Genomic DNA, 11482 nt, shown 5'->3' with positions numbered 1-11482 from the left:
CATAAGAAAACAAAAACGAAAGTAGCTAAGCAACAGTTAATATTTACCTTCGCGAAACGTATTCATCTAAATCTGCCCAAACTTACTGATAGCGCATAATAAAGTGCTCACAGTTGAAATCTTTGCCATGTTTTGTGGCCAGTGCAAATTCCTGCTGTGTTGGCTCATTAATCACGACTACCATAAAAAGAACCAGTTGGGTTACATTTTACAGTTCAAATGGGCGTGTTTTTTTTTTTTTCAGGGATAATATCATATGATCCACATAACAGACTTCCTGTTTGTTGAAGAACACATCGACAGCAGCACTGTGCGCTGGAGGAAAGCAGCTTTTTTAGAGGTATGGTTGGCTAGAGTTTTTTTTCACAGATAGTTAAGGTGACCTGACAGGCTAAAGTCCAGTAATGCGACTTATTTGACTTTACTGCACACAGATAACTTATGGGGACGAGGGGCATAAAGGTCACTTACCATTCCGTACTTTTAGCATTATAGGAATAAATGAAGTAGAAGTTACATTCGGAAATACTCATGAAAGTAATGAAAAATAGATGGGGAAAAGTGATCTGAATGAAAATTATTCGCTCACATCTCTGCCGAATTTTCGAGTAGACAATACATGTGCTGTCAACTCTGGTTTTACGTGCACAAAAGTCTCCGCTGAGCACAATTTCGTTAAAAATGACATTTTGGATGGAGTTTGGCACGGTGCTGTAGGAAGATTGTAAACTCTCTGTTTGAAAAAAACAGAAACGACATTGTTTTTTGTAGCCGGGTGGGCACGTGACCTCACGCACAAACATGGCTGCACGCAGAGCAAAGCAGTAGCGCTGTCAGTGGTGAACAAAAACATCTAAAGTCAGCTTAAAGCCATCAACTTACACTGTTTAGGCAGCTTTCCCACGACGCGACTCCGAAATCTGCGACACTAGCAGAATCTGGCGCTCGGTTAACCACAAGAATTAGTCACGACATGTTGTCGTCATCAAAGTTAGCTAGTATAGCTGCTAAAATCACGACGTGGTGCTTTCTTTCCTGTTGCTTTTTCGAGCTGGACACCTAAAAACACACCCAAGGTTTGGACTTTAACTTAGAGGTTAGCTGAACGTCTTGCACTGAAAATATTGCTATTATTTTGTTGAGGGGAAAACTACAACAACAAAAAATGATTATGATTTGTAATCTGCTTTAATGGGAAATGACTGCATCCATGTACACGTCACCGCCACTTCCTCACAGAAGTATCTCACCTGGTTGATTTAATAAAGTGGTGACCTGCAACCCTTGGTGAGCTTAACCTCTGGTTTCTCCTTTGTCCAGCAGCTATGATGAGTACAGCTTGGAGCACATGAGCAACCTCATGGCCAGCAGGAGACAGAAAGCCGGGGACGATGGAGAGCAGAGTCTCATAGGACCTCCATCTAGGCATGTGGATGAGAATCTCCATGCCCCCAAGCCGCTTTTTGTCTATTTGTTGGCGTTTTTCTCTGCCTTGGGGGGATTCCTCTTTGGGTATGACACTGGAGTGGTTTCTGGAGCCATGATTCTCCTCAAGAAGGAGATGAACCTGAATGCACTGTGGCAGGAGCTGCTGGTTTCCAGTACTGTGGGAGCTGCGGCGCTCTCTGCCCTGAGTGGAGGCTACCTGAACGGGTGGCTGGGCCGCAGGATCTGTATCCTTGTGGCCAGCTTTATCTTCACTGTCGGTGGCATCATCTTGAGTCTTGCTCCAGACAAGGTGGTCCTCCTTGTTGGCAGAATTACAGTTGGTTTGGGCATAGGTAAGTGATTTTTATTTAACACTACAGCTTGTATCAAGGTAAAGTCACCATTATGATTTTGCTCCTTATAAGGAACTCTTTGTTTGACTTTCATTATTCAATATTTGCCTTATTCAAACACAGAGCTCTGAATTATATGGCAGAGTTAGGATGTAATATGTATTGTCTGTGGGAATGCATCTGTTGTACATTAGCATGAAACTGTTCCTCTCCTTGCCTTTAGGCATTGCTTCCATGACTGTTCCTGTGTACATCGCAGAAGTTTCCCCTCCTCACCTGCGAGGTCAGCTGGTCACTATCAATTCCCTCTTTATCACTGGTGGCCAGTTCATTGCCAGTGTGGTTGATGGGGCTTTCAGCTACCTGAGACAAGACGGCTGGAGGTACGCAGCTATGATGCTCTCTCACCTGTGCTAAGGGCTTTACATGACAGGGGTTTAGTTTAGTTTGGTTAAATTTGATTTATCCCTTTTTTACCATTATTTGGATCTTTGCCGTGAATGCCAATAAGGGCACCAGAGTTTTCAGATTCCAAGAAGCTGCATCTTCTCCATGCTTTAGGTACATGTTGGGCCTTTCCTGCCTTCCTTCTGTGCTGCAGTTCTTCGGCTTTATTTTTCTGCCCGAGAGCCCCCGTTGGCTCCTCCAAAAAGGCCGAAGCCTAGAGGCTCATCAGGTTCTCAGCCAGATCAGAGGAGGCCAGAACATTGATGAGGAGTATGACACCATCAGAGCCAGCATTGAGGAAGAAGAGAAAGATTTAAATGGAGGTAAACGATGTCTGGGAAAAGGGAAAGTAAGTTGTGCAACATAGCAGGTGTTATGTGCGCGTGCTTAATCACACTGTGTTTTCTTTTTTTTTTTTCCTGGTTATTTTTAGGTGGGCCTGTTATTCTCCGTATCCTCAGGCACTCGCCGACTCGTAGGGCTCTCATCGTTGGTTGTGGGCTCCAGATGTTTCAGCAGTTGTCTGGGATAAACACCGTCATGTAGGCTGACTTTTTGTTTTGTTCAGTTTCAGACCGCATGACAATGCTAACCATTGCTGTAAAACCTCAAGCACTACATCAGAGCAAGTGTGTTTTCTGTAAATCTGTCCTGTGCTTTATCCTAGGTACTACAGTGCAACCATTGTGCAGATGGCTGGGGTGCGTGATGATAAACAGGCAATATGGTTGGCCGCAGCAACTTCAGCTACCAACTTTGTGTTCACCTTGTTGGGAGTCTGGCTTGTTGAGAAAGTGGGTCGCAGGAAGCTGACCCTGGGCAGTCTTTTAGGTTTGTAATTATAGAGATTACTTGATTGATAGATGCATTTTTTTTTAGTTTGGGGGGTGTTTGTGTTAAGTTAATTTAACATATGTCATAAATCAACAATAAAACTATAGAAATGTGTTCTTACTGTAGCTAAGGCCAAAAGTGTTTACAGTGGGCAGGACTGGGGTCATTTTCATGTAAACATCTCTGGGACTTTTGGAACCAGACTGACTTCTAAAGTAAAACTAATGTGTTTTTATGGTAATAGTATTATATTTGGTCAATGATATTATTCAGGTATATGAAAATGAACTGTTTGTTTCTGCAGACACCCCTGCAGTCTTTCTCAGTGTGTTTGTCTCATTATGTTTCCGATGCAGGAACTGGTCTGAGTCTGGCTCTGTTGGCAGTTGGGTTCTTGCTGTCTGCCCAGAACTCTCCTCCTATAACCCTCCACCCATTAGACCCCCAAAACTCAACCTGCAGGACATATGGGTAAGAGAAAGAAAAAATCACACTGCACTAATTTTTATTTGTTTTTGTATTGCAACATACCATGCGGGCAGTTCGACTTCCTGTCAGTTTTCACTATGTTGTCATTCAACATTTGGTTGTATTATGTATTTTGTGGCTCAGTGGCGATGCTTATCTTGGTATTTCTTCACTGTTGTGACAATGATTTCGCTAACTTTCATTCTTGGAGTGCGTGTATGCATCTCTGGTGATTTTTAACCCCCTTACTCTTCCTCCTACCTCCAACAATAGCTGTATTTGCTTAATCTTTAAAGGCCTGATGTCTGCCGCTCAGTAGATTTGGTGGTGTCTTTTGTGAAAGCTTTTGCATTCATCTCTGTCCTGCAGGTCTTGTGAAGGCTGCATGCTGGATCCAGATTGTGGATTTTGTTTCCTTGAAAATGGCACCAACGTGTACGACTCTTCCTGTGTTCCTGTCAATCAGTCATCCACGGATCATGCAGCCTGGGGAAGGTCAGATATTTGGGGTTTTTTGTTTTTGTATAAAGGGAAGGTGTATGCATTAGCTCACAAAAAATGTAAAGGTCCTGAAAGATGTTCCAGTGAGTTCTTTCTTGGATATGACTGCTAAGTGGATGGATGGAAATATGGATGATATCAAAAGTGCATAAAGAAGTAGTGAAATAATAGTGCTAACAAACTCATGGAAAAAACAAACCTGCATAATATCATCTGAACTTAATCACTAATCATTTTCAAGGTAAAAAACCAAAACCAAAAAAACACAGGGATGTCTTGCAATGCCATCAACAGACATATTTTACATATATAATGTTAACAAAACACAGAACAGATGCAGATAAAACTCTCCATTATTAACTTGAATGGTCCTCTTTGTTGTAAGACAATTGTTAGAAGGGACAGAGTTTTATAGCCTCCTGTCTGTGTCACGTTAACAGGATCCAGTGTTACGTCATGGGTGTGGTGATGTGTTGTGTGTTTTAAGCTTGAGTTACATATCTGAGAGTGTGAGAGCACGTCTCTTCCTGACCTTCAGTTCATGTGTCTGTGAACATTATTTGAAGGTCCAGTTTTAAAATACTACTAAAAGTAGTGCTTGAAATATTACAATGCTGTCTATGACCTGCACTGTAATAGATTGTTTTTCAAATACTTTTAAGCTAATCTGTGTTATTTACCCCCAAAGTTGAGATGATTAGCTCAATAAAAGGAAAATGAAACAAGTATTCAATCCAAAAATTGAGTAAATCAAAGAAGCAAAATAAGTAAAAATCTAAATGCAATGCAATGAAAATAAAATAAGTAAAACATTTGATAAAATTATGTTTAATTAAATAAAATCTAAATGTAAAACAGTAGGGTGGCTTTATGAAGTACAATATGGTTTCTGTTTTTTATCATTTTTATTTTTAATCCAGGTGTTCCAATGGAATAGAAGCAAGCGACAATCCAATTTGGGCCTACAACTACTGTCCTTCATCTTACTCCTGGATTGTTCTTTTTGGCCTCATCCTCTACCTTGCGTTCTTTGCTCCAGGTTTAAAATTAATTCCTTCTTGTTTTTTTGTATTTGTTTTTATTTTGTTATTTTAATTATTATTTCTCAGTTCATAGCCATCCCCATCTTATTGCAGCTGAACCGAAACGTGCTGAGTCTATTCCCCTAATTTAGTTTGACTGTGAGGTAACTTGGACAGTACAAATGATGGATATGGCTACTGCGTGACAGTCAGTGAAGTGGCATTATAAAGCTGAGGAGTGAGCACTAGGTCTGACTGTTGCATTGCTGTCTTATTGGCTGAAAACTTGTGATGAACGGCCTGTCGTTCAGATAATAAACCATGTACCGATGAGTCGCACCATCTGAAAATGACTTTTCTGAAAACACATGATCTCATTTAAAAGTTGCCTTATAAATTCCTTCCTTATAAAAGGCACTTCCACCTTAGAATCACTTTTCACACAGAGTCACACAGGTCCATCTTTTATGCTAAATCATGTCTATTCAAACATTTGCAAATTCGAAAACAAAATCATCACTTTTTAATACGTTGTAATGTGACACTAAGAAACGAGTTATGGAAATAGAAATAGAACAAATTTTCAAGATGTAGGAAAATGCTTCTTCATACTCAACCTCTTTGAATGTTATCAGTGTTATCCTAATCATGAAGGCTAACCAACAGCTAATATGTTGACACATGTCTAATGTGATAAAATAATGCATACAATACATGTTACAGGTATGGGCCCCATGCCTTGGACAGTGAACTCTGAGATCTACCCACTTTGGGCGCGCAGTACTGGCAACGCCTGTTCAGCTGGGGTGAACTGGATCTTCAATGTCTTGGTGTCTCTGACGTTTCTCCATGTTGCAGAGTTTCTTACTTATTATGGTAAGACTGCATTAAGATAGCAGCTAAAGTGTTTTAGGGTATTAAGTAACTGGAAACGCTAAAAGTATAAAACTTAGCAAAAAAAAAAGAAAGGGACAGACACTTTTATTGCTGGTTGAGTTGTGGTTAAGTGGGTTAAATACTTCTTTAAAAAAAGTTAAAGGATCAGACCTCCAAGGAAAAAATGATATGGACTGGGTAATGTGTTTGGAACGTAAGCATTCCGAGTCATTTGATGGAAATGAAAGTTATTCAAAGACACCTCCTGAAAAAGTGAAAAAAATGATGGGGCAGCCTGGTCCATTTTCCCAATCTTCATTCCAGCTATTCAAAATGGTACTCAGCAGTTTGTACAGCCCTCACCTGCTTGTATGCATGCCTGAGGATCTCAGGATATCACTGAGCTCTTGGACAGTCTGAGGTGCAGCCCAACAACGTTAGATAGACCAAAACATAACATCCCTGAGTTGTTCTATTGGATTCAAGTCAGGCAAGCGTGGGTGTCAGTCAATGGCATTGAGTCCTTCATCCTCCAGGAACTGCCTGCATACTCTTGCCACATGAGGCTGAGTATATTGTTGTTCACCAAGAGGAACCCAGGACCCACTGCACCAGAGTGGGGTCTGGGGGGCAGTCAGGGCGCCGCTGCCTAGGATGTAGAGGTCCCTCCAGAAATATGCCTCCCCCGACCATCACTGAGCTACCACCAAACCAGTCATGCTGTTGTTATACAGGGAGTATAATGTTCTCCGTGGCTTCTCCAGGCCCTTTCACGGCTGTGACATGTGCTCAAGGTAAACCTGCTCTTATCTGTGAGGGCAGGGTTGGTGGAACTGCCAGTTCTGTATTCTCTGGCAAATGCCAATTAGACTCCATGGTGCCAGACAGTGAGCACAGCACCCACTAGAGGACACTGGGCCTTCAGGCCACCCTCATGAGGTCTGTTTCTGGTTGTTTGGTCAGACATTTACACCAGTGATTGGCTGGTGGTCATTTTGTAGCTCTGGCAGTTTCCATTCTGCCAGGAACAAATAGTGGTCCTGCTGATGGGTCCTCTGAAGGACCTTCTCAGCCTTGTCCAGCTCTTTTAGAGTAACTGCCTGACTCCTGGAATCTCCTCTGTGCTCTCGAGACTGTGCTGTGAGACACAGCAAACCTTCTGCATTAGCACGTATTGATTTGCCATCCTAGAGAAGCTAGACTACCTCTTGCAACCTCTAGAGGGTCCAGATATGATCTCATGCTGCCAGTAGTGATGCTGACCCTAGCCAAATCCAAAACAAGTGAAAAAACAGTCAGAAAAGATAAGGAGGGAAAAATGTCAGTGGTCTCTACTTGTAAAACCATTCCTAATACCATTCTCTTTTGGGGGTCGTTTCATTGTTGCCCCTCTAGTGCACCTGATGTTAATTTTATTAACCCCAAAGAAGCTGAAACTGATGAATAACCCCCTCTGCTACTTAACTGACCACATCAATATCCTGCAAGCTTAACTTGATACTGTGTTTAAGTTTTCTGAGCAGTGTGCATAGCTTTTTAAGGTTATTTTAAGGTTATTTAGAGGAATTGCATTTGTTTATTAGGTGTTTTTTTTTCCTATTTAAATAAACAATTCACACATAACTTTATCAAGTTTAATTTACAGCCAAGAACTTCATAGTTTTGAGCCTAATTCCCAAAATCCATGTATTCCAGGTGCATTCTTCTTGTACACGGGCCTGGCCATGCTGGGTCTCATCTTTGTACTGGGCTGCCTCCCAGAGACAAAGGGCCTACAGCTGGAAGAGATCGAGAACCTGTTCGCAGGTCAGCTCTGCTCCTGTGGAGATCCTTCACCCAACGACAATCGTCATGTCCAATACATCCGGGTAAAAGGCAGCAACTACCTCCCCCCTGACAACGACGCCTCAGATGTAGAGTAGATTGGCATGAATTCGCTTTGCACTCTGTCCTTTGGTTTTCCTGGGATGGCTGCTCTTGCGGGGAGGAAAAGGTATTCACGGTTCCCTCTGGTGGGTGTGATTGAATGGGACCAAACGCAAGCTAGAGCTCCTCTGGGGTTGACTTTAACTGGTGCTTTCTTTTATTTAAGCAACTTTTTCAAAGTTCTTTTTAGTTCTGCCTTTATCTCACCTGGAAATCGTGTTGCTTTGCATTTCTTACTTTTGAATATCCTCCTTATTTCTCATTGTCATTTATGCACTAATAAAAAGGGAATACTGACTGGTGTCTACGCAGTATTGCTGTGGGCACAGTTAATCTGTGACAGTGTTGCTGGGATCAGAAAATCCTTGTTTTACAAACTGATCAGACCACAATGAAAATGAGTGAAATATTTCCATTTTCTTGGAGAGAAACCTTTTAGAAACAAGCCTTTTGTTGTTGTTTTGTTGTTATTTTAACCACACAGTTGGTTGCTGACTCATCGTTTACCCTCACATATTTAATTCCATTAAGTTGCGTGATTTCCATCTGACCATCCATCTTTTATAAACTACAAAAACGAGATGTGGGCAAAAATCTGATTGTGGTGAAATTATAAGGATTTGAGAATTTGAAGATCTGTGAAACTGCTTTCACTGATTTCTGCCATACTTGGACATTTGCACATCTTTTCGAAATCATGGAATAACCTGGGATTAGTCCTCCAATCAAGGCTGGTGTCAAAAATACTAATCACGTGTTTCTGTTGTCAACTAGAAAGTGGGCGAGTTTGCACTTTAAAGTCTTTTATTTTTTCAATAAATAATAAAATAAAGTGATAAATAAAATATATGTTTCCTACGTGCCAGATTGCTATAGCAAGTTGTTGTTTTTTTAGCATGATTTGGAATTCAGCCAAGCAAACTATGGAGCCGTGGAGTCAGACTGTGCCATAGCCTATATAACTGTAAGTAATGCATCGAGGTATTAAAGTGCTACAAACTTTGATGTTATGTTACTGTACAAAGAAAAATGCCTTTTTGATGTTCAAAATGTTCAATTTCATATCTTTGTTGTTGCAGCTGAGATAATGGTGATCAAGAACAACGTCCCACAGAGGGCTTTTGTACAGAATGTCCTTTTTACACTGGGATACTTTGATAAGTACCAGTTTGCTTTATTGGCACTGCTGGCATTTACAAATATTGATTTCTCATTAAATATTTTTCATGCGGCCTTATTTTTTTTTGTACATCAAGCACAGGCTAAGATGTATTTGGAAATTGTACAAAACCTCCACATGGAAACATGAAAGTGCTTGATACCTAAAACTACGTGATCTGTAGTTACAGATCCATTCTGCTTTTGTTTGAAATGAATGGATTTCCCTCCTGTGCTGGGAAAAAAAGAATAGACTCATGACACTACCACCTTTGTATGAGACAGAGTTTTTCCTCGGCTGAACAGAGCTGATTATCTTGACAGCTTCGAGGGGAAAGCATTTCAGGTTAAAAGGCCATAAATGAATTTTATGGATAAGTGAGATGATCAGCATTTTGTATATGAAAAGTTGACTGTTTGCAAAGTTACAATATATGTGTGTTTTGTTTTCTTTTCACCAATGTCATATTTGATAAATAAACTTGTGTCAAAAGACCCTGATCTGTGAAGTCAGTCAGTTTTTGTGTGAAAAGGTCATTTGAGTGTTGCTCAAATGTAATTGAAGATGGTAACATGACATCATTTCTAAGAGTCTAAGACGGCATGAAAAATTGTTGAAGTGCTCACAACACTGAAACAAAGAATAACAGAGACTTTCCCAAAGATCCTGAGAAAGAACATCTCCCAGAGGCTGTTGGTGTCCTACTGCTACTCCACAGAGTATTGTACAGTGGCACAAAACAAGGCGCTCCAGAGGTTGGCCCAGAAAACCAACCATGGGATGCCCCCTACCTACTCTAGAGGACCTACATAGTTAAAGCTAATAATATAAAAGATCCTTCTGACTGTCTATGTCCACATCAATGTGCTCTGTGTAATTTGGGAGAGTGGGGAAAAGCTGTTTTAGTCTTTTTATGTGTTTCTTGTACGGTTTTATATAGTTTATAGTTTTTATTACTGTTGTGAGTGATCTTTGCACTGTTCAGAGTCCATTTGACATTAGTGTACATGTTGCATTATGTCATATGGTCCCCTGCTCATCCCAGTGAACTAAACCGGCACCCACAGTCAGTTTTAAAGTGTGTGTGCACTCCTGTTTTAAATCTCAGGCCACTTTAATGTTGGCAAAGGAGAATCACATATGATTTTTTAACATAATTACAGTGGTTGATTTCTAGCCCATTTTTAGGTGAAATACTTAATGCAAAGTTTGGGATGGTGTTTTGGTGTTTTTGGTCACAAGGAGACCCTGATCTTGAAACTGCAGGTAAATGTTGAGTTGATGGAAAAAATCAGTAGTCACTGGGTCATTTCTGTTTTGTGGCAAACCTGGTGATGAACATTCAGGATGTTTTGTATTTAATTGGCTTGTGTTAAAAGTCTTCACTTATCCCAAGTAAACTAAAACATTTGGAACAATCCAGATTTTGGTTGGGTAAAGACAATTTTTCATTATGGCATGAGAAAGGGATAAAAACTAGAACATGTTAGATGTAAGATGGGAAGTTTATTTCAATTAAAGAACTTGTAAAAATATAAATATAAAATATGTAATAGAGTAACTATATAATACTTTTACAGGTGTTTGTGGGGTGGGAAGGTGGCATTATTTTCATTAGGATGAGTTTTTGTAAACAATCTGACACTGTAGAAAAAATAAAAATGTATGACAAAAAGACTTGCATATGATCAAAAATCTAACAATGCAGCCACGGGATATCGAATCCTGACCTGGTCTTAAGGTTTGCTGAGTCACAGTTTTGCCTCTGTAGACGTCAGGTTATGTTTATATTAGAGAAGGGGAGCAAATTACACATCAGGTCAGTTATTTCTGTGCAGTCGTAGGATTTGATTTCCATTGTGACCAGATGTGTTCCACTCTTTCTAAGAAACATAAATGCAGTGTTGGCCCCTACAGTTCCTTCGTGTGGCACTGTGATTATCCAATCCACAAGATGGCAGTAAAAAACAACTAAAGAGAATAAATAGTCGCGATGAACGTTAGCAGGGAGCAAAAGAAAAACAAAATAAAACAAAAAACAACAAAAACCCTTTATTTTATATGTGAGCTTAAAAAATAGATTATCTACCAGTGCAATTTTAGTGACTTTTTTATATATATTGCTACTGGGAACATGGATTCATATATTTGTTATCTGTAAACTAAATGATTGTTTTGTTTTTTTTAAAAAAGTGGAACAATTACAGAGTATATTAAATAATAAACAATAGAATATTGTCATTTATTTATTTGGTAATTTAAATGCCTAAAATCGCTTGAAACAAAGTTTTGATATGGTATTAAATTAAATTCGAAATATGTACTGATGTCATTTAGGATTTCTTATAGAGACTCGTGTTTGCCCATCTTTTATAGTCACATGAAAGTCCAACTATCTACCTGCTAAGCTATCGAAACTTTCATTTGTGTAAAAGAAGCTTGTGGTAGTCCAAGGTTACTGCTATCAG

The 11482-nt window shown here is 39.9% G+C and overlaps 1 protein-coding gene across 6 annotated transcripts; it reads left to right on the top strand.

The window, feature by feature from the left end:
• The first annotated feature begins 267 nt into the window (after nucleotides 1–267).
• LOC102794851 (proton myo-inositol cotransporter-like) lies at nucleotides 268–9504 on the top strand. 6 transcript variants are annotated; one of them, XM_006782347.3, is made up of 11 exons: nucleotides 268–340; nucleotides 1321–1781; nucleotides 2005–2164; nucleotides 2343–2551; nucleotides 2662–2770; nucleotides 2896–3059; nucleotides 3419–3533; nucleotides 3900–4025; nucleotides 4952–5070; nucleotides 5777–5929; nucleotides 7625–9504. In XM_006782347.3, the coding sequence occupies exons 2-11, from the start codon at nucleotides 1349–1351 to the stop codon at nucleotides 7849–7851; spliced, it is 1815 nt and encodes a 604-aa protein (XP_006782410.2). In that variant the 5' UTR covers nucleotides 268–340; nucleotides 1321–1348; the 3' UTR covers nucleotides 7852–9504. The 6 variants fall into 6 exon arrangements, with proteins under 6 accessions (XP_006782410.2, XP_035771715.2, XP_035771733.2 ...); XM_035915822.2 differs by having other exon boundaries at nucleotides 280–340; nucleotides 1324–1781; XM_035915840.2 differs by lacking the exon at nucleotides 268–340 and adding an exon at nucleotides 813–1076 and having other exon boundaries at nucleotides 1324–1781.
• The last annotated feature ends 1978 nt before the right edge of the window (nucleotides 9505–11482 follow it).

This window comes from Neolamprologus brichardi, chromosome 7 (genome assembly GCF_056152115.1).
Source record: "Neolamprologus brichardi isolate AB-2024 chromosome 7, ASM5615211v1, whole genome shotgun sequence".
NCBI classification, from domain to species: domain Eukaryota; kingdom Metazoa; phylum Chordata; class Actinopteri; order Cichliformes; family Cichlidae; genus Neolamprologus; species Neolamprologus brichardi.
The sequence above is the reverse complement of the archived record's forward strand: the minus strand, read 5'-3'. Positions and strand labels throughout refer to the sequence as shown.